At 35.7% G+C, this 23,960-nt stretch overlaps 1 protein-coding gene across 1 annotated transcript; it reads right to left on the minus strand.

Moving 5' to 3' along the window:
• Window positions 1-514: 514 nt before the first annotated feature.
• Window positions 515-6,866, minus strand: LOC113330167 (serine/threonine-protein kinase rio2-like). Its single transcript, XM_026577014.1, has 13 exons — window positions 6,649-6,866; window positions 6,512-6,558; window positions 6,090-6,160; window positions 4,560-4,673; window positions 4,303-4,478; window positions 4,120-4,208; window positions 3,769-3,886; window positions 3,484-3,557; window positions 3,308-3,355; window positions 2,876-3,002; window positions 1,681-1,785; window positions 1,374-1,436; window positions 515-1,147 (listed from the first exon to the last, which is right to left on the minus strand). Exons 1-13 carry the CDS (start codon window positions 6,730-6,732, stop codon window positions 935-937), a joined length of 1,329 nt encoding a protein of 442 aa, XP_026432799.1. The 5' UTR covers window positions 6,733-6,866; the 3' UTR covers window positions 515-934.
• Window positions 6,867-23,960: the final 17,094 nt, after the last annotated feature.

Consider the following 23,960-nt stretch of genomic DNA (forward strand, 5'->3'; position numbering starts at 1 on the left):
CGTTTGACCCTAATATTTTTTTATATATCTCAGCAATCAAAATGCTCATATTCCGTCTATATTCCGTCTGGCGTGAATCAATAAAACTCCATACAAGATATCCCTTAAACAACCCATTACCTAGGATTTGTAGCACCCACCGTTAAAAATTACTTATTGCTTGGAGTTTGTACGTACTTAAAAATTCCACCTAGGATTTGTAGCACCCACCGTTAGAGATGTTCTTGAAACCTCTTCAATGAAATATATGTGAAGCAGAAAGTCCTAATCCACCTAGGATCCACAACCATATTTATAAAAAATCATCTCCAACCCATAAATGTGAAGAAGATGTGGCAAAAAAAAAACTTAGACATCCTCTAGATGAACCACTAGTTTTAGACATTCAATTAGAGGATGTCTTCCCATCCTATCCACATTTTTGTTAACAAAAATCATCATTGAGAAATAAAAATGGAAAGGATTTTAACCAATTGTATGCCTATAAATAAAAAACAACAGAAAAGGTCGGAGATGGAACTTTAGTTTTCCTACTATTTAGGAATTTATTGTCAGGATAATGATGCCACATATGAAATATCCACATTCACCATTGGAGAAGCTCTTAGCTTGAGCTGTTTCCCAGAGAATCATGTATATCTGAGCCTAACGTACAAAAAAATCTTCTCCGTATCAAAATTGAAAAATTCAACTCAACCCAAGAGAAATAACGATATACTGAGATTTTTAGCACGAGATGCATGTCGGGTTGTACACAGTAGTGAGGAGGCAAACAAGATTAGGTCACTGCTGTAGCGGTTCTGGCTGGTGTCCATAAAATCCTAGTTCACTATATATATGAATATTAGTTCATGCCACAACCACAATGAATATTAGATCCATCGTTCAGTCCATAACTTGAGCAATTGTTCATGTTTCTTCAGAATTTTAATCATCACCAGTCGGCCATTTGCTTCTTAAGAACTTTGGAGCTTTGAGATTTTTTATGACCCTTGTCCTTGTATGAATTTCTTGAGAAAACAGCCTTCTTCGTTCCTCCCTGTGCTGCTTTTATTGCATGGCGTCTTTGCTTGTTTAAGCGCTTAAGCAGTTCGGGATCTTCAGTATCAGCTTCACTAGAAGTATCCTCATCGTCGTCCTCATCCTCCTGAAGCAAATTAAACAGTCTCAATCTTTGGGTTGGTGTAACAACAAATTTTTAACCGAATTCTAGTACGACCAACTTTAAGTTGCCATAGAAATACCAGTTACTGTAACTTCTATATAAACAACCAGGCGTCTTACTTTTTATTTCATATTTTCCTAAAAGTTCTCTTTTACTTTTCATTTGCATAAGTTTTCTATGCTAACTTAAAACTAAATAAAGCAAATACCTTCGATTCGGGATCTTCAGTACCAGGTTCAATAGGAGTATCCTCATTGTCCTCTTCATCTTCCTGAAAAAAGTTAAACACAGCGTCAATGCTTTGGGTTTGTATCACAACAAATGAAACAGAATGCGGAAACTACTCTGGTACAACCAACTTTAAGTTGCCATAAAAATACAAACAACCAGGCCTCCTACTCCTCTTTTCGTTTTTGCTAAATTTCAAAAGCTCTTTATTTTTAATTCTTGTCATCATCTAGGAGCTGTAACACCCAAAATTATTAATCATTTGGTAAAGAGCTTAAGTGGCCTACCAAGTGCAAAGAATTCATATTATTGACGTTAGCATCATTTTCATCATTGGGGAGGCATCCTTCATCATCAGAATTTATTTCTTCATTCATTTCACCTTCAATAAACTGCAGCAGACAAAGAGAGATGAGTGATAAATGCATCTTAATCCAGCAGAAAAAATGGATGGCCATAAAATATGAACAATAATACCATGTGACATTTCGAGTAAAACCACACTTTTTAAACTAAAGCTTGGACAAAATATTTTCTGATGCTAAAATACCAACTCAATATGGTTCGCTTATTTAATGTAATTGAACATCTTACAGTCACAACCAAGATCTCATCTTCACTAAATTGATATTTACAACCAAAAGAGATTGCAGGATAGTTTTGTCGTTTCAAACCAAGTATTACATCCACATTAAAAATATATCCATCAAAAAAAAAACAGAAAAAAACAAACAAAGCCCCTAGAATATACTGCAACTCAGATGTTCATGGTGAGGACAACCAGGTCAGGGACTCGGAGGCTTAGGATTTGGGTGAACATGGCGGTGGGCCTTACAGAAATGAAGTTCATATAATGAAAAAGCTGCAGCAACTCTACCTCAAAGGGGTAAAATGCAGATTCTAACACAAGGAAAAACATGGTTGGTTTGTCCTACAACACTTAGAGCAACTGCAGTGGTGCGAGTATAACCAAAGACCAAAGAGGAAAAAAAAGATCAAATTTTGGGTTTAATCTGGTGTGTGACCCTACGGTGGAAAAACTAAATTTGGTCAGACGGACATTATACCAACGCCTGGTGTGGGGCGTAGAATATATCAACGCCTGGTGTGGGGCGTAGAGTATACGTCCGCCTGGTTATGGGGCGTGGACTATATAAACGCCCGACTATATTTGGGTTTGGTCTTGGTCGCAGACCAAATTTGGTCTGGATTTTAGTCTTTGATCAAATTTTGATCGATGGTCCGTCCCACTACGCCTATCAACTGGACACTATATTTGGGTTTAGTCGTCCATTGTGGACGCTCTTAGTACTACAAATGGCCACCTTTATCAGCACCTGAATATGACAAAATCCGATGCTTTCTTCATATAAGAAAGCAAAATTTTGAATTTCTTTTAACTAAAACCTTTGATGGACTAGCATCACAAAAACATTTTTGCGTTCAAGCTAAAGTAAGAGTTGCAATTGCTTTACTCTGTACCTTTTCAATAGCTTCATTGTCCTTCTTTGTAAACCCACTGGCAGCAAGTTGTTTGTCCAGGGAATCAACAGGTTTTATCATAGAAGAAAAAGTAGGCCTTTCGTTTTCGTCTTCATCAAGGTTGAATCTGAAAAAGAATGCAATCATTAACATGTAGATTTAACATTATGGTTTCTAAATTGGGAAGGAAGGAGGTGTAGTGAGATTCAAGTTACAGTTCTTCCAGGGAACAGGAAAATAAGTAACTCCAACATACCGACAAGAGATCAGAATAATCAATGAAGAGAGAAAGTTACTAGCTACAAAGTGGTTGTGCATAAACCATGAAATATCAATATCTCAGGTTTGTTAAGTATTTAAGTAACTATTTAGTATTTTTCCTTGGCATGCCATAAATAATACTTTAAAACGTTGACCAGGTTGACCACTGACCTCCTGCGGAAAAACTTGTATATGCATTCAACATCACGATCAAAGTACCTGAAAAACAGGACAGTGGTGAGTAACTTACAGAGATTAACCCAAGTGAACATGAGCGATCTTTGAAAAACTGTTGCACAATTGAAATGATACAAGGGTGTCAACAAGAAATTTAAAACATGACATACATTTCAGCATTGCGATGATTAACAGACACCATTTGAGGAAAATCGATCATGGTAACCTTCTCGTCATCATCAATCTACAATTTACACAGGATAAAAGGAATTTACCAAACAAATATAGCACAACAAGCCAGAGTGCGAAATTTTGCATCTAAGCAAGCACTTGAAACAATCGGAATACTGCAGAAGTCAATAGAATCCAAAAGCACAAACTCAGAGTAGTTAATATCCGCAGCTTCAGAATGCCCGAGATATACCTAAATTATCTACAGGGTCTGAACTACTTACCATTATGTTGAATTCATTAAAATCACAATGGATAAGACCAACTTCAGCCAAACGAACAACAAGACCAATAATTGTTTCAAACACAATGTCTGGATTTTGAATTTCTTTCACCTGCACACTGGGTAGGAAATAGGACAACTGATTGGTTATCACAACCCACAACTTTCTTACGAGACAGCAAACAATGTTTTCAAATTGGAGAAAGATCAGCTGATAAAGATAGGAACTACATCTGATATTCTTACACTGAAGTCGAACTTTGTTCTATACAAGATTGTAAAGCAAAAGAAAACATTATGTGGTCGTCAAGTATACACATAAACTTAAGAACTTAAAAGTAACTCCTCTTACAGTGAATAACCTTGGACAAGTCCCATAATCACACAATGTCTATTACAATCCACAGCATTTGGCACGGGAAAACCATTCTCCTCCAAGGCCTAAAACAAGCAAGCAAAGGCTTATTAATATATACATCATTTGAACACCAAATTCAAGAAATAGAAGAGAAAACAAACTGAGAAACAACTAAACCTTCATAAAAGCAAACTCCTTGAGTGCAGCAAGTCGTGACAAGTAAAGCCAGTTATAACTACTGCGGTGCTGTAAATAATCACGCTTAGCTTTGACAGCTCTGAAAGAGACTCTACCCAACCTATGCAGCTTCATTGCCAATATTGTACCATCTTCTGTAGCCACCTCGTATATATCTTCACAGAAGAGAAAAAAAATATCAATCAGACACTACTCTATGTTCTAGCAACCAATTTGATTCCTGCAAGAAAACTTACCTGACTCCTTCCCAACACCTATTTGTCGCCCAATTGATGCAAACACTCCTCGGTTAACCAAAGTCTTTATTGCAAGGAAATCATACCCAAGGTACGTAAGCCGAAACCCGTCATCTGCACAGACAAAACAAGTTAACAACTGTGTAACATAATATGGGTGCATCCTGTTCGTAATATGGGCGCTGATAAAAGAATCTGGGGTGGATCAGTAAGTGGTGAATTCTCAGTTAAGGCAGCTGTTCAAGCAGTTAGAAAACAATTTCCTGTTTTGGCTTGGACTAAAACGGTGTGGAATAGTGTCTGCATCCTACTACTTCCAGCAATGTGTAGAAACTAGTAGGAGGTGCCTGTGCATCTGATGAAAATATAAAGAAGAGGGGGATTCAGCTGGCTTCTAGAGGTTGTGTGTGTGGGAATGATGAGGAAAATCTTGAGCATTTGTTATGGTATTGCAACTTTAGTAAAGTGGTGTGGAAATGATTTGGTGGGATGTCTCTATTTGTGAATCCCTGTTCTTATGTGGATGTTATGCAATTTGCTAAAGCAAAGAGTACTGCATTGAAAGAAATCTGGATTATTGCAGCTTCCATCACAATGATGGAGCTATAGTTTCTAAGAAACAGGATAGTATTTGAGAATGCAAAACCTAATCTGGTCCAATTTAAACAGAGAGTGGTGGAGTACACAATGGATTGCGCTATTAGAATGACAGGGGAAATGTGGGAAACAAGTTATGATGCACAAGTATTTAGGAATTTTGGTATAATGCATAGACCAGTAAAAAGACAAAAGGTGGTGGAGATATTTTTCAAACTTCCTACGAGGAATCAAATTCTGGCTTGTTGTAATGGGGCCTCAAGAGGTAACCCTGGAAGCGCTGGGTTCGGTTTTGTCTGTCGAGGTCATGATGGTAGATTTGTGTATGCAGTTACTGGAGGATTAGGTGTTGCTACCAACTATACTGCAGAGATTATGGCTGTGCTTGCTGTTGCAGAATGGGCTATGGTGAATAATGTAACTGATTTGATGATTAGTTCAGATTCAAAAGCAGTTACAGGTTTGAAGTCTGGAAATGTTCCATGGTTCATTCTTACAAGATGGATTAAGTTTTGTATGTCAGGGTGGTGCAGGGTGCAGTGGAGTCCAAGTTATCTGGAGGTTAATTTTACTGCGGATAAATTAGCAAAACGTGGTGCTGGATTGGGAAGAGGAGAAACCATAGAGTTTGATACTCAACCTGATTTCTTGTCAGGTCTTGAATCACCTCATAGAGTATATTATCGATTTTACTAGGAGGTTATCTCTTTATTTTGTGATGTAAAAAGAATAGACAGTAAAGGTTAGCTCTGTTCATTGGCTTTCTTTTGTTTTAACCTGTTCATAGTAGCCAAATGGGTTGCTAGATGTATCTTTGGTGATTCTTTTGGTTTATTTTAATAAAATCTCTTATTGACTAAGTAAAAAAAAAAAAAAACACACAAAAACTCATTAAAACTCAAATTTTACAGCAAAAGCTTCTGAACTACTTACATTTAGAAGAATCATGATGAACCAGCTTATGCTTCAACAAATTCTTCAACACCTTGTAAGTTCCTCCATGCCTATACATAAACCCCAATAACATCAACATCCAATCATCAAAAACACCATACATTTTTCATGAAAACCGAATCTTCTTTTGCAAAGAAGGGAAATTTCCGACAAACCCATACTCAAAATCATGTTAAAAACCCATAACCGACGAACCTAACCCTCATGGGACACTGAATTTAAGAAAATTAGATGAGGCAGTGAATAATAGTTCTAAAATTAGGTCAAAATTAGTATAAACCCAGACTCAAAAATCAAGCTAATTACACATAATCAACTAATTTACAACAAATGGGTTCCTCAATTTGAAAACTTCCGATAAAGGGGAACTAAAATTGGGTAAAAATTTAGTAGTAACTTACTTGAGGCAAGCTATACGACCAATTAGCTCAACTGGTACAATTTCATGCTGAAAACAAGTATAACAACGAATTCTCATCAAAAATAAGAAGAAAAAACAGAGGAAATCTAGGGAGTTAAAAGAGAGGCAGTGACTTACGTTTCTCATACCCATCTCCACAGATGTAAGAACCCTAAAATCATCTTTAGAGAGGTATCTCAATACATCTACATCTAACTTCATATTGCGTTATTTGATGATTAATTAAGAGTTCGAAACTTTAAGTAGAAACAGAGAGGGAAGTGCGATGATAATGGAGGTGGAAGAAGAAGAAGAATTTTGTCTGTGTATCGAAGAGAGAAAGAGGTAAAGGAAACAGGGTTCTGGGCTTTTGGGGATTCTTCACTGAGTTAGGTGGTGTTATAGCAATCCACATTTTAGATCGGGGGTATTTTCTGAGTCGTGTCTGACTCATATTGGGTGTTCACGAAAAGCAGCCCACAAAATATGCAAATACTATTACGAGATCAAGCATGATAAGAACATGTGTGAAGCACAGCTGGAAAACTGGTTGAACCTTTGTTATTTGGTGATACGAAGAGAAGCAAGAAATCCACGACTACAAAAGTGAGAATTGTTATACCTAATCGGATCTTATTAATATTTGTATTTGTCTTATTCCGATAATTCTTTTCTTTTTTCTGTCGGATTTCTAGGTATCATAGTATATTCTTGTCACTTTGTATTCTTTTATTTTCTATCCTAAATTCATTATAATCTTGAATTTTCATTAATGAAAAGGTTCCTTATTTATCAAAAAGAAAAAAAAAAAATTTAAACAAAGCACAAAGAGACGGTCAAACCTACACCTTTTGGTCCGCCAAAAGATGGTACCGAGGGTCCAGAGCTTTGGTTTGAATAATGATAATATAAATAAATCAAACTTTAATTGGATAAAGTTTATTATTACAAGAAACTACTTGGAAGATTAACAAGCAAAGATCTAATAGGGTACTATTATATTAGTTGAGGTAGAAAACCAAACCAATGCTAGATTGTGAAAAAGACTTGGAAGCAATAAGAAGAATGACTCTGATGGACGGAAGACTGATTCTACCTCTACCAATCTCTTGATCAACCATCATAATGAATTGGCACCTTTGGCTGTGAACACAACGGGTAAAATAAAGTTTTTGATAAGATTAAGCATGATACATCAACAGAAGGAGGAAATCAAGTATTTCTCCGACATTGTTTTAAAATACATTCCGATAACTATTGTATCTTCTCTTTCATTATAAAAACTTTACCACCTTGATTTGCCCTATCAATTGGAGTTTTGAACCAAAATGATAATCTTATCATGCAATGCATGTGGATTTGGAAATAAAAACACAAGAAACCATTTGAAAGAAATTATTAGATCTGATAACCCAGATATATTTTTTCTGTCTGAAACAGAAAATCATATACAGCCGGATACAATTACCCCAATTCCTTTTTATGTGAGCCCGAGGGTCAATCAGGTGGACTATACTTTTTGTGAAAAGATGGTATTGATATCCATGTTCACGGATGCCACTTGAATATTATTAATTGCATGTTATCTATGAATGCTAGAAATAGTCATACTCTTATCTTATGTCTTTCATATATGGCTCTTTAGATCCTTATATTGAAAAATCTCAATGGGATTTCTTAAATGAGGTAACCAACGATCTAAACATTCCTTGGTGTGTGATAGCAGATCTTAACTTTATTATCAAAAGGGTGGACAAGGATGGTGGTTTACCTGTCAGTACAACTATATTAGAAAGTGATAATTAAATGATAGTGCTAATCTACATTGCTTAACGTTCATAGGAAATACCTTCACCTAGACTAATATAGGAAATAATATAAAAAGACTTGATAGGGCATTGGCGAGTGTGAATTGGCTGAATAACTTTCCTAATGCTATTGTCTACCACACGATACACATGGCTAGTGACCACTGTCCTATTCCATTATGCACGGGCAGGAATAATTATCCCACACATAAATTAACCATTTAGGTTCAACATAACTTGGTCTAAGAATGCTTCCTGTAAAACCCTTATTGAAGCTAACGGGATCTATAATGGTAATGGCTCTGTTGCTTTTAGACATGTTAGAACATTGTATGGAACGAAACAAGTTCTAAGAGATTGGAGTTATAATATGTTTGGACACATACCTACTCAAATCACTAAGCTAGAAGCAAAAATTAATCATTTGTTAATGGTTATCATACGAGATCTCCTAATGCATGTGATTTCAAAATTGAACTTAATAAATGGTACGATGCTAAGGAGGACTATCGGAAGAAGAGAGGTAAAAGAGGAAGCCTTCAGGCTTGGTGATATAATAACGATAATTTTAGGAGAAGAATAACCAATATCGACTACATTCAAAATGATTTAGGTTTGTGGCTCACCGACAGATATGACACTGCCGAAAATTTGAAATACCATTTTATGTCTGTGGGTAGGACCTCTAATCCACCTGATCCTAGTGAGTATCTTAATTTCATTAGCCCATGTGTTAGTGATGAGGATAATATGATGCTAACAAAAATTCCTACTTATGATGAAGTGAAACAACAGGTAGTCTTCGGGATGCAACCATGGACCACCCATGGTCCAGATGATTACCCACTTGGTTTTTACCAGGAAATGTAGGGTACAGTAGGTAGCGGTACAGTATCTATGGTTCAGTCCTTTTTACAATCTAAATTCTTACTTAAAAAGATAAAACACATTTTTACTGCTCTGATTCCCAAATACAATACTCTTAAAATGATGATGGATTTAGGATAATTAATCTATGTAATGTGGCGTATAAGATAATATCCAAAACTGTTAGTTGCTAGATTGAAGGTTCTTCTTGACAGATTAATCTCTCCTTTTCAAAATGCATTCGTGTCTGGTAAACTGATAACAGGTAATATGGTTATAGCTCATGAAGTAATTCATTATATGCAAAAGTGCAAAGCTAAAAACGGGTGGATGGTTGCTAAATTAGATATGTCAAAAGTGTTCGACAGAATTGCAGAGAACGTTTTAATTTCAACTCTTAGGAAGCTCAGCTTTTGTGATGACTAGTGCAATATGATTCATCAATATGTTAGCACAGTTTCAACCTCTATTATGCTGAATGGATCCCCAGATAATATTTTCTCACCCCAAAGAAGATTGAGACAGGGAGACCTATTGTTTCCTTAATTATCTTTTCATTCTCTCCATAGATTCCTTTTCTAGAGCCTTGATCTCTGCTGAGAAAAATGAGCTTATTCATGGTATGAAAGCTAATAAAAATTACCTTTCGGTGTCGCATATTCTTTTGCAGATGACTGCTTACATTTCACTAGAGCCGATGCTAGAGAAGCTAAACAACTAGCTATGATTATTGACCAGTTCAACCTTTTTTCAGGTCAAGATGTGAATTATTATAAGTCAAGTATGTCATTTAATGTTAAAGTACCTAACAATATCAAGAATGATATCTCCAATATACTCAACATACTCAACATAAAGAGACTAGCTCTTAATGATAAGTATCCGGGGGTTCCACTTTTGATTCAAAAAAATAAAGCACAAGAGTTTGAAACTCTCGTGGATAGGTATGATGGTAAACTAGATACCTGGCAGTCTAAGTTCTTAAGCCAACCAGAAAGAACCATCATTACCCCCAGTCTTTTCTTAGCACTATAGCATCTCATAACATGTCTGTTTTTCCAATTCCAACTACTCTTACTAATAAAATGGATTCCATTCAGAGCAAATTCTGGTGGAATAAGAAAAAAAATTGGCAGAGGTGTTTTCTGAAACGGTGATGTAATATATTTCTTCCTAAATAATGTCTAGGAGGTCTTGGCATTAGGAAATATACAATCATGAATGAGGCTCTCTTAACCAAATTGGCTTGGATAATGATTAAATCCAAACATCAGTTATGGGATAAACTCCTTGAAGGAAAGTATTCTTCGATTCTAATCCCTTACATAACAATTGTATCAAGAATGACTCTTGGATCTGGAAAGGTATAACCAAAGGTCTAGAGTATGTGAGATAATTTAGTTATTGGGAAATAGGGAATGGGGAGGATGCCTACATTTAGAAAAACAAATGGGTACCAAGAAATAATAATCTTCTTAACAATAGTTTTGCTTCTTCAAACATGACTACTGTTGAGCAGCTTCTTGATCAGGATACAAATAATTGGGATATTAACACCTTAAATATGCCTTATTTGATAGCACTATTGTTATGAAGGTTAATCATATCAGAATCCCTGTGAAAGGAAAGGATATTCTTAGATTGATGCCTGAGAACAGTGGAAGGTTCACTGTTCATTCAGCTTACAGAATAATTTTAAACGAGTCCTTGATTGGTAGTACATGCAATAGAGATTTGAACTGAAAGGCTTTCTGGAAAATGGTGTTGCCACCTAGAGTGCATCACTCCATTTGGAAAAGTCTGCAGGATATGGTGCCTACTAGTGGTATACTGTCCGTAGTTATTAGCACAGTTGATGTTACTTGTCCTTTTTGCAATAACCGTCCTGAATTTTTGCAGCATTTGATAATTGACTGTACGTAATGTATCCAAATCAATATAGAAAGGCTGTTGATTATCTCCTTGTTGATAAGGTACGTAATATAAATTTAGATAAATGGTTAGCATGTAAACAGGACCGTTCTTGGAGAAAATTTGCCCCGAAGTGAACTTATTTTTTGTTGCCCATCAATAAAAAAATTTCCCACGAAATCAACTAAAAAATCTACAACTCTTCGCGGACTATTCCCCACTAAAAAATCAATCAAGTTTTGATCAATTTTACTCCAATTCTTTGGATCAAAAATATCTTCATGAGAATTTTCCATGTTAACCCCAGTTGTATCATTATGATTAGCATGCATTTCACTGTCACACACATCTTCATTCATATTCACACCATTGCTATTCTCATTTGCTTCACTTACATTGCCACCATATCCAACCATATAATTATTTTCAAAACAACATTTGCATCATCACTATTACCATTTTCCTCAATTAAGTTTCCACCAATATTTGTTTGATCAACAGTTACATTGTCATCCTCCCCAATGCCTGCAATATCACCATTAACATTCACTTCAGTCACATTTACATCTTCTGCCAATGTGGGTACAGCAGGAGTAGCTCTAGTCACATATCTATCAAGAGGTCCAACAAGGGATTGTTTTAACTTATCTCTCTTCTTATACTTCTTTCTATTTTGAGATCCTGAGGATTGTTTTCTCTTGAGTGGAGGCATACCTGCAACAAATTAACAACAAGATCAGTGAATATTAAATGAACACAAATTAACAACAAATTATCTCTTACTCCGTTCTACCTTCTCCATGATATCCATTACTCACGATCTATCTTCATCTTCAAACTTCTTTCTTGACAGTTACTGGAAAATTTTCATACTCGAACCACTCATAACTGCTCAACAACTGCCTCTGATCGGTTTTCTTATAAACCTTTATTATTGCCAATTCTGGTTTCTTTGTGAACATTTTCAATCTACCCTTTCAAAATGAATCCTAATCAGTTTAGTGCGGATGGTGATCTTCTGCAACACTTTTCCAACGTATTGTCCCAAGAGAAATCTTCTTCAACCATCGATCTCAATACTAACTTCCCTGGAGCAAAACTCAATCATCAGAATTGCCTGGTTCTCAAAGTCATTAAAGAAAAAACTCCTCAACTCAAAACTGTAAGGGAAATCCTGCAAATATTCTGGAAAACTAACCGTCCTTACTATATTTCTGCGTTTACAGACGAGACATTTTTAATCAAATTTGAATCACAAGCAGATGCAATCATGATATTGGATGGTACTCCCTGGATCATCAAAGAGGAATTATATGCTCTAGAAAAATTTCAACTTGGAAAGTTACCTTCATATTACAAGTTTAATTAATACGGTGGAATTTGGTCTTCAAATTCATGGACTTCCGGTGGAAAATCTCTCTGCTATGTTTGTCTATGAATATATTTCTCCAGTAGGAACGACAAGACCTATCCGCAGTTATGAAGCTACAACTTGGGGCAAAATTGCTAGAACAAAAACCCATATCAACCATCCTCTCCCACAGGCTTTATCATTTCCTCTTCCTAGTAACCCAAATTATGCAGTTACCATTAAATATGACAGATTACCTAAATTTTGTCTATTTTGTGGTCGAATAGGTCATTTAATGAAGATTTTCCCAAAGGTAAGTGATCTCAAAGATTATATCTTTAATAACTATCTGGAGGCTCTTCATGATGAGGCAATTGAGATGATACAGCCAAATTTCTCTCCTTCAATTAATTAATGCGTCTGCAAATCCACAGTTATTAGAGGTTTCTACTTTCAAAGATATATATGTGGTTGAGGAGTATGATAAGGCTGTGCCAACATCAAACAATACTTCCTCCTCGAAGTCTGCACAAAGTCCTATAATCTCCGCTTCTACTTCAACATTTCAGTCTCTCTATCATCAAAGTTCAGAAAATACTTCTGCTATTGGAAACAACTCTGCCACTAGACTGAGATCTGAGATAGTCATCCCAGATAATTTCAGGGTTGAACGAACTTCTACGGAATTTTTCAACTTTGAACGTGGTCCTGCTAATGCTGATTTCGTGTTTAACACGATAAACAACCGTAAATTAACATTGAATAGAGGGAAGCAACACGTTCAATCTGGGGAAACTACAACTCGTAATTCTCCAAGTATATATCATCAATGGGAATCACATTTAATCCTGATGTTGTTTTATCTGATAAGGAAAATCCAGATTGTCTTAATCCAATTCTGCCTTTCTCTGAGTATGGTGCTAGCTGTAAGCAGAAATAATTTAGTTATCAATCCACCGGAGGATTCTTCAAGAAAGAATTGGCAGTTACCATCTACTTCACAAGGCCAGAACTTAAATTATAACCAGGATAATCAAATGGTTTCAAGATCATCAACTCTGGCAGTTTCAAAGATGAATGAAATGGTTAAGGGAAAGAAAGTGGTGGCTAAACCCCCTGCAAATTCTCAGAATTCTCAGTGGAAAACTATGGCCAGATCACAGGGTGCTAATAATTCTCTAGCCATTGAACAATCGAGTGAAGCAAAGACTCCTAAGAGAAGACAAGATGAAGGTTATATTAGATCTAACTCTCCTCATCCTAAATCGCAAAGGAAGTTGATGCCTGGATCATCTTCTTCAAATGGTAAAGCGTCGAACCCTAAACTGCCGCATGATAAAAGTTAATACTTTCCTGGAATTGTTGGGGGTTGGGGAATCCTCTAACAATTCGAGCACTGAAGTTTTTCCTCAGAGGTACAAATCCTTCAATCTTATTTTTATCTGAAACAAAAATGTCAGAAACTATGTCTTCTCAAAGGGTGAACCAGTTTGGCTTTCATAATGCTTGTATTGTTTCATCGATGGGAAGAAGTGGCGGACTCTGGTTACTTTGGAAGGAAGACGTTGAACTGGAAATTATCTCACAGTCTCTTAGTTTAATCCATGTTCAAATTATTCATCAAAGTTATAGAACTCCATGGCATCTTTTTTGTGTTTACGACCCTCCTGTAACTTCTCATAGATCAAGGTTTTGGGATAGTATGACTACTTATGCTCAAAATTTTAATGGTTGTAAATGTTTTATTGGAGATTTTAATGTTATTTTCTCTAACAATGAAAAATTTGGTGGCTTATGTTAGATCATTGCTCGGTCGAACTCGCATGCGTTGTTATCTCAAGCATGTTTGTCAATGTTAGTGATCAAAAAAATAAGCCTTGATTTCTAGTCTACTATAGCTAAGTCTCGGACTAGGATAGAAAGTGTAGTTGAGCTCAAGGACTTCATGGAGATTCATCATACAAGAAGAAGAACTACTCAAGGAACCGGTGGAACTTCTCGACAAAAAGGTATGTGAAGACTTGAACTTGTCTGTCACTCATAAGTCTATCTATTCTATCTCCTACTTCTTGAGACAAAAAGTCGTATGCTATATATAGACTTAGATTATACACATTTGGTATTTCGATCCGAGTATACCTCGCCTATCTATATCTCGAAATATGTGTTGGTAAGCGTTTCGCTTCGACCATGTTTATCTTTACCTAGTGACGAAAGTCATGATATGTTTCAATAAATTTGAAAATTGCTTTGACGAGAAATGGTGTAACAACTATATAACGTCCTCTAAGAATGTTTCAATGATTGGAATGAGAGTTTAGATTACATAACCAATGATGGACATAAGTATTATTGTGGAAACACATATGTGCATAAGTCTTATCCCTTGAACCAAAGTTTGCGAACTTTGTGGATCAAGAGGAACCGGAAGAATGGCTTGTTGCCAAGTCTGCGAACTTCCGAACTTCTCATCCCGAGAAATTCTGCTGGAGTTGACAAACTAGCTGCGTGAGTACTAGTTCGCGAACCGGCGGAAAGTCTTTGCCGAGATTTTCTGATGGAGTTTGTAAACTCTGCCCGGTTGCTTAAGTCTGCGAACCTAGTGTGCGAACTTAAGAAGGTTATATAGTTGTTACACCAGGTTAACGACTTAAAGACTTCATTGGGAATATGAAGCCAGACCATACTACTTTTATCATAGTTGTGTGATCTGATCTTGCATCTTCTATCGTACGAGTACAATCATATTTATTGTCTTGAGATTGATATCTCCGATAGGCAAGATATAAAAAGTAATCACAAATATCTTCGTCTCAATGTTTGTGATTCCGCAACATCTTTTTTCACTACTGTACGATTAATATTGTTATGAGGTGATTGATTTATCTAGGCTGTTCTTCGGTAATATAAGACCGGATTTTCAATGGGGTCCTGTTAACCTTGATTATTATCAAAAGACGGAACAAAAACTTTAGGGTTTTTCTGTGGGAGACAGATTGATCCTTTGATAGACTTGTCTGTGTGAGACAGATTTGTTTATTGTCAAAGCCTGCGATTTTGGGTCGTAACAACTCTTAGTTATGGGTGAGATCAGCTAAGGGAATCAAGTGTGCAGTAACGACTTAAAGACTTCATTGGGAATATGAAGCCAGACCATACTACTTTTATCATAGTTGTGTGATCTGATCTTGCATCTTCTATCGTACGAGTACAATCATATTTATTGTCTTGAGATTGATATCTCCGATAGGCAAGATATAAAAAGTAATCACAAATATCTTCGTCTCAATGTTTGTGATTCCGCAACATCTTTTTTCACTACTGTACGATTAATATTGTTATGAGGTGATTGATTTATCTAGGCTGTTCTTCGGTAATATAAGACCGGATTTTCAATGGGGTCATGTTAACCTTGATTATTATCAAAAGACGGAACAAAAACTTTAGGGTTTTTCTGTGGGAGACAGATTGATCCTTTGATAGACTTGTCTGTGTGAGACAGATTTGTTTATTGTCAAAGCCTGCGATTTTGGGTCGTAACAACTCTTAGTTATGGGTGAGATCAGCTAAGGGAATCAAGTGTGCAGTATCCTGCTAGGATCAGAGGCGTAGGGAGTACAACTGTACCTTCGATCAGTGGGAGACTGATTGGGGTTCAACTACAGTCCAGTCCGAAGTTACCTTGGAGTAGGCTAGTGTTTGTAGCGGCTTAATACAGTGTGTGTTCAATCTGGACTAGGTCCCAGGGTTTTTTTGCATTTGAGGTTTCCTCGTTAACAAAATTCTGGTGTCTGTGTTATTTCTATTTTCGCATTATATTTGTTATAATTGAAATAATACAGGTTTTGCGCTAGTTCAATCAAATGGAGAATCCGACCTAACGGTTGTTGATTGATATTGATTGGCACTTGGATATTGGTCTTTGGTACCATCCAAGTTATTCCTTGTATTTGATTAGTACTTGCAGTTTCTGTTTGAGGAAATCAAATCAAGAGAGAGATATAAATTCGTTGATGTACTTTTAACTGATTGAGTCTAGTTGATTCTCTTAAAAGTATATTCGAGTTTGTCCATATAAATGGCTAAGCGAAATATTGGGTGGTGTTGTTATACCCCCGCTTTTTCAGCTTACCGGTGTTAAATTCAAATATCTCTTATTTCAACAACTTTATCCAGCAGAATCATTTAATTGATCTAGGTTACAAGGGTCCTGCTTACACTTGGACTAGTGGACGTGCATTCGATGGATTAATCAGACAATGTCTTGATAGAATTCTGGCGAACCCTGAATGGTGTATTGCTTTCTACAATGCAGCGGTATTACATTTACCAAGAATAGAAAGTGATCATTCCCCTGTTCTATTGAACACCTACAGGAATGTTGATACCACTCCACTTGATTATAAGTTTGAAGCTTTATGGTTATCTCATCCTGAATTCATGGATAAAGTGAGAGAATGTTGGTCGGAGGATGAAAATGAAGATATTCAATCCAAATTGAAGAAGTTGGGTTCTTTTCTTACAGCATGGAGTAAAGGTAGAATTGGATGCATCAAACACAAAATAGCAATTCTAAAAACCAAATTACTAAGGGTTCAATCATGGAGACCCACAACTGCTAACATTCAAAGAGATAAGTTGGTTTTGGCTCAACTTAATGATTACCTTATCATAGAAGCTACTTACTGGGATCAACAGATGAAACAACAATGGGCTAAATATGGTGATCGTAACACTAGGCTTTTTCATTTATCGGTCCAACAAATAAGACATAAAAATACCATAAACCATTTACTAGTTGATGATCATGGTTGGATTACAAATCAAGGTGAAATTGCTCGCGTGCTATTGCATCATTTTCAGTCTCTATTTCAGCATCCTGTTATGCCTGAGTTTCCTCAGTTTTCTCTTCAATCCCATTCCAACTTTGTGATGGATAATGAAGCTTTATGCAGAGTACCAACAATTTAAGAAATTTGGAAAGTGATTTCTAATATGGGTTCGTTTACTTCTCCTGGCCCTGATGGATATTCACCAGTTTTCTATAAAAAGTGATGGTCTACAGTCGGAAATGATGTTCCCATGTCAGTTCAACATATATTCCAATCTTCGTCTTTTCCAGAATTTTTGAACAATGCATACAAATATAACATTGATCCCAAAAATAAATAACCCTTCTACTCCATCAGATTTTTCGTCCAATTTATTTGTGTCACGTATTATACAAAATTGTCTCAAAAATCTTATCGGATAGACTTAAACCATATCTAGAAGATTTTATTTGTTGGTCCCAAAATGCTTTTATCCCTGGAAGTCAAATACTTGATAATATTATCATTGCCAAGGAGATTTTGCATTCAATGAATAATTCGAGAGCAGTTAATGGTCAGTTTGCATTAAAGGTTGATATGGATAAGGCATATGATCGGGTAAACTGGAAATTCTTGGATGATATGTTAAACATCATGGGTATTTCGGGAATGGCTCATTCTCTGATTATGGAGTGTGTTTCTACGGCTTCTTTCTCTATCAATTTGAATAGATCTCCAAAAGGTCACTTCCACAGTGAAAGGGGTATTTGTCAGGAATGTCCTTTATCTCCAACTTTACTCATAATTTGCTCTCAAGGTTAATCCATGCTTATGCAGCAGTTTGAACATCCAGGTCTTTATCAGGGCTAAAAATAAACAGGAGTGGACTTACAATCTCCCATCTCATGTTTGCAGATGATCTACTTTTCTTTGGAGAAAACACCAGAGTTAATGTTCAAAACTTAAAGAAGCTGCTCAGGGATTATGCAGACATGTCAGATCAGTTGATAAATTATGACAAGTCTTCGATTCACTTCAGCAAAGGAATTCCTGAGTGGAAAAAACAAACAACAATTCAAGATCTTGGTGTTAGGCTAATGACTGTAGAAGATAAATATCTTGGCATATATCCTCTAAAATCAGAATATAGAATCTGAATATGATGCAATCTCCAAAACTAGATTTTAACGAATCTGTGTAGTTCATGAAAACCTTAATTTATTACACCGTCGAAAACCCAAAGTTTTAGGAATTCCAACTGTTAGCTTAGGCTGTATTTTTTTATGTATTACATATTGTTCTCCTTGAACCACTGTAAAAATTTCATAAAGACCCAACCAAGGGAAATAGTCCACAATACATGATATTTCCAGCTGTGTTCACAGAAACGTTAATTGGAACAGTCATACGGCATCATGAATATATTTTTATCTGGCCGTTGGATTTCCTGGAAACTATATTATGTATAGAGAAACATTATGATGCATTACCTGTAAAATTTTCATCATGATCGGACAATGATGCATTTGTCTGTCAATCATAACAATTGAACAGTTGAAAGAAGATTTTTTCAATTTTTAGGGTTAATGATATGTTTTGGACTCATATGCTAATAGTTTAAAGTTTATTATAAATGGGCCTGAGTACTTCATATATAATGGAAAATATATGTGTACTTTTGTTAACCATGACGTAGTCAACCCAATGGACCGGGCATTGACCAATCTGTTGACCGGGTTTTGATTAAACCAACTCGATTAAGATTTGACCTTTTGGACTCAGAAGTACTTGACCGCCATTAAAGAGCCTATGATACAGAATCAATTGTGTCTACAAGGTATTTACTTCCATCATGAAAACCTTCAACCAATGACGATGCATGGTTCAAAAGATGAAGGCATAACTTCTACGTTTAAGGCAACATATTGATTTCAGACGATGGAATGCTCTGAAGAAAGTTTTTGAAACATTCATGAAATTTTCCCCACGAAAATTTGAATGTTCATTGGAATTTAAAACACTTGTAATATTGGCTCAAGTAGTAACAATACAAAGTAAATGTATTTACTGAGCATGTGACAGAGACGTAATTCTGACTCATTGGAATAAGAGTTGGACGCTTGGTATAAACATTTATTGAGTATGGTACAAGTGATGGAATGCAGGTATCATATAGTAGCAGCCAACTACGAGATATATAGAGATTTAAATGACAACAAACTCACTATATGTTAAAAGAAGGTCATATCCCCGCTTGTCAACTTCAGTGGCAATAAGAAACTTGCCGTATTAATACACTTACATTTTGATAAGTTTTTATTAATTATCTTTATTCAACTGAATTTTATATGATTTGATTCTGGACTATTGATTGTATGGTAGTTTAGTAAACATTTTTTTAAGTTAAAATAACGAATTTTTTTTATACGAAGAACTAAATTCATAGTTTGTACTTATGAAATGAAAAGTATATCATTTCCATGAGACTGAAATACTTTAACGCACTTGAGATATATTCATAAGTACTTGAGTTAAAAGAATCATTCGTACATTATGATGAAAAGTATATCATCCTCATGAACTGTAACACTTTAAAGTAAATGAGATAAATATTCTTTTGTTACGTAATAAGGCCACACCACTTATTACACGAAGATCTTAAGGAAATATATTAAATTGCGTGTTGAATTGTTTCCTTATATAATACCATGCGATGATTGGATCATTACAAATAATAGCCGAGCGAAGAAATGCTCAATCTTTGTTGCCTAATTAGTATAAAGATTAAAAGTTACATGAGCTCTGTAAGAACCAAGAGTTCGTCACACTTTGTTATGTTTCTATGAAGTCTGTGCAAACGGTTATTGAAAAAAAACTAACCCTGAGAATGGGAATGCATCTACAAATTACCTCCAATGAATGTGAAAGGAATCACATTTTAGAGAAAATAATGAGTCAATTAGTCTAGTGAACTTTAAATCACTAATACTTGGATAATTGACAGTGTAATGTTGGGAATTGACTCACTCAAGTTTTGACATAATCATAAAGACACTTTGGTTGTGATATGATGTTCTGTTTTGAAAAAACTCAAATGGACATCCTTTTATTTGAGTTAACAAGAAAATGGGAATCACAAAAATTGAAAGAATGCAAAGTGAAGGCATCTCTCACAATCAACTCTTTCTAAAGTAACAGAAACGCCACCTCCCCTCCCATTATGCTTTTAAAGTAATAAAGTATGTCATTTATTTTACAAAGTCATTCTTTAGTAAAAAAGGATTGAGACCATCCTAAGATACAAATGGTAAACAACCCATTTTTCAAAAGAAACAAGGTTATATTTGTGGACATATCCATACAGAATGCGGTTCATTCAAGTCATTTATGGCTCTGGTGGATAATTCGAAGTGTTGAATTAATTATTGTTCACAAGAAATTATGCGTTTTTGAAACAATTCTAGCACATATTATACAATTTAAGGTCTCACCAACCTTGTTATTGCTAGATATTTTACATCAAAAGGACTTGATGGATATTGCGTGTTTAATAGGATCATTGTAGAGCATCTTATACCCCATGGTCTCACAAAGGCTAGCATCAAAGGTTATATATGGTGTTTAAGGATAGGTTATGAGTAACAACCTTCTTATAAATTCTCGGGGGATATGCAATATTACGCACATATTTACTTCATTCGTTTTAGAACCCAATATTAGTCAACCTTTTATGTGTACCAGTTGGTAACTGGATTTAAGCCTGACATTCGTGTTCTTACGCATTTTTGGTTGCACTATATATGTGCCATTACGACTCCATATCGTACTATGATGGGTCTTCAAACTGTTAAGTAGTTATGTTGGAAATAAGTTCCCAATAATTATACGCATTTTAAAAATTTTGGCAGGAGATCTCTTACCGCTAGATTTGCGGGTTATTACTTTAATGAGACATTCTTCCCGTCGTTAGGGGGAAATAAGAAAAGTATTTTCTAAGGGAACGACAAGAATTTTCGTGGTGTGTTCCCACTGTGTCTCATATTGATTCTTGTACTCCACAAATGTAAATGTGAAGTGATAAAGAATATTCGATTTTCAGAATGTACACTGATGTTTCTAAATGGATGATATCACACATACCAGCTGCAAACCTACCTGCAAAGTTACAAATCCTCAATACGGGATATACACCATAGACTAAGGTATTGCAACCACACTCAATGGAAGTGTGGTTGAGGCCGTGGCTCCATAAAGGAAGTTGGAGAGACCACTTGGTTCGATCAATCCTCACCTAGAAAGGAAGTAGGTGAGTAAGGCACAACTTATTTATATCATCAGAAATCATCTCATAATATTGTCTCTGAATATTTCCATGAATCAAACTGGAGGATGCTCCGAAGTTTTAAATGATTCTAGAGAACAATGAAATCCTGACGGATTATGAGAATGCATATGAGTCAATGGAAGGATCATGCGTGCATAATGATGATATAATCCATAAATAGTTGCTCCAGAAGTAGAGCACAATGAGATCGAACCATGCTTTATTTTGACTAATTTCAAATAAATAACATATTTGGCCTACACAATCCATGTAGAACTTAGTTCTTTGACAAATATACGGGTATTTGGTGTGGTAGTGCTAACCAACCTAGTGTAAAGCCTGTGGGACATATGTGGTTTTTGTCATAAAGTGCAGTGAGAAGAATGTGGTCTTAAAGTATAAAGAATCACCTTGTGGCGCGAGGTTTTTCACAAACCCCTGGATTGCTTACTCTTTTGAACATCATAATGTTCGTTTAATTAGTTTGCTTTATAGTTTCAAAAGAACTTGAAACATGGTAGATGTGGTTATATATCTGGAGATTTAGACTCAAAGATATTTGCAAAAGTGCATGATGGCCTTTTCCTTCCCAAGTCGAATGACTCAAAACCACGGAGTGTGTTTGCAGTTACACTAGAACACTCACTTATTGATTTAAACAATTAGGCGGATGTGGTATGCCCGTCTAAGTGACTATTTGATTGGGAAGGGATAAACAAGTACGGTTTCGTTCCATGCGTATTAAATAAGTTCCTGATTCATAATTATAGCTATCTATGTCGACGGTATGGACATGATAAGTACTCTTAATAGAATAAGAGATCTTACAAGCTATTTAAAATCTGGGAAATCTCGATCTTATCTATGTTATAAACTATAAGACCGATCTTGTGGCATATTATTCCATCAGTTTTCATATGTCCATTGTTAGGCAATTTAACAAGGACGTGCATGTTGCTAGCACTCCCATGATTAGTCGAGTTTCAAATGTACATAAATGACCAATTCGTATAAAGGAAGATGATGAAGTTGGATCGGGAGATGAACTTTCCTTATATAAGTGTAATAGACGCATTAATGTACTTAGCATAATGTACTCGACCAAATGTTACATCCTCAATGAACTTGTTAGTTAGATACAGCTCAGCGCCAACATGACGTCATTGGAATGGTATAGTGAATGTAATCATGTGCTTAAAAGTAACCATTGACATAAATTTGTTTTATCCATGCAAAGATTTAAAAAGGAATGCTAACGAAAGTGCAATATAAAGGTTGTTGATTATGCAATAGTCTCCTTTCCAACGAAAGTAATCAGGGGGACATACGGTAGACTATTTTATAGGTCATTACCGATATTCAGTTTCGAAAAGTACATGACTAAAGGAACAGTATGGAACAACTCTGAAAGTAATCATGGGGAGATGCCGACATTTGGGGGAGGATCCAAGGATATGATGTCGACATAATTTACTTCGAAATTTAAGTTGTGTTGTACTCTTTTTCCCTTCGATCGAGAATAGTTTTCCCTAAATGGTTTTGTTAATTACTCGACAAGGTTTTTAGCGAGACAATACTAAAAGCATTAAGTATGTTGAACGTTGAAGACATAAAGATCGTGTTGATATTTGTGTGATAAACTCTTTTTGACTGCATTTGACTAATGAAAATTGTCTGACATCAAGGGGGAGCATCTAATGGTGTGTTGAACTCTTTTCCTTCACCGATGTTACTTTTTCCCACAGGGTTTTGTTTCTCGTCAAGGTTTTTAATGAGAAACAACGAACATCGGGAAGTAATTTCCCAACTAAGGCTATTGTCTTTCCCACAAGCACTACAACAAACATCAGCATTTCTGACACTATATTCCCAACACTAGACGGTGCGTTGTAAAATTTATGCATATGCGACGTCTTATATGTCGCAAATATCTAGTGTTAGTTTAGTACCAAAAAAGTGTTGACACATAAATTTTCCGCACTTGTGTGGGCGTCATAAAAGATATCGCATTAAAATATAAGTAAATATTATTTTCCATTTTTCAGTGTGAGAAAAATTTGTATTACTTTACTAAAAATAATTAATTCTATATATGTAGGAAACACGTGAGAACTTGGCCAACACGTGACAAGTTGGTTATTCAATTGGTTACACGTTAACCGTTTTGGAAAGTCCATTAAGTTTGGTCAACAAAAATGCCGCACATTACTCATTTAAATTAAGATTTCCATATACGAGAAGTTACCCTCAAAATCTAACCATCATCTTCTTCTCTGCTTCAAGAGAAAATATAATTAAAAATCATCTTCTTCTGTTTTACCTTCTTCCAAACCCATACGATCGAAAAATAGTAGCCGCCATCACCACCCATGATTTCG

Source organism: Papaver somniferum, unplaced genomic scaffold (genome assembly GCF_003573695.1).
Source record: "Papaver somniferum cultivar HN1 unplaced genomic scaffold, ASM357369v1 unplaced-scaffold_117, whole genome shotgun sequence".
Classification (NCBI taxonomy): Eukaryota; Viridiplantae; Streptophyta; class Magnoliopsida; order Ranunculales; family Papaveraceae; genus Papaver; species Papaver somniferum.

Excerpts from the sequence above, each read along its gene's own strand:
- LOC113330167 (XM_026577014.1), bottom strand. The coding sequence starts at position 6,732 with ATGAAGTTAGATGTAGATGTATTGAGATACCTCTCTAAAGATGATTTT. Across the intron at positions 6,559-6,648 it reads TGGAGATGGGTATGAGAAAC|CATGAAATTGTACCAGTTGA; the intron begins GTAAGTCACTGC and ends ACTTGTTTTCAG. Across the intron at positions 1,148-1,373 it reads CTGAAGATCCCGAATCGAAG|GAGGATGAGGACGACGATGA; the intron begins GTATTTGCTTTA and ends AATTTGCTTCAG.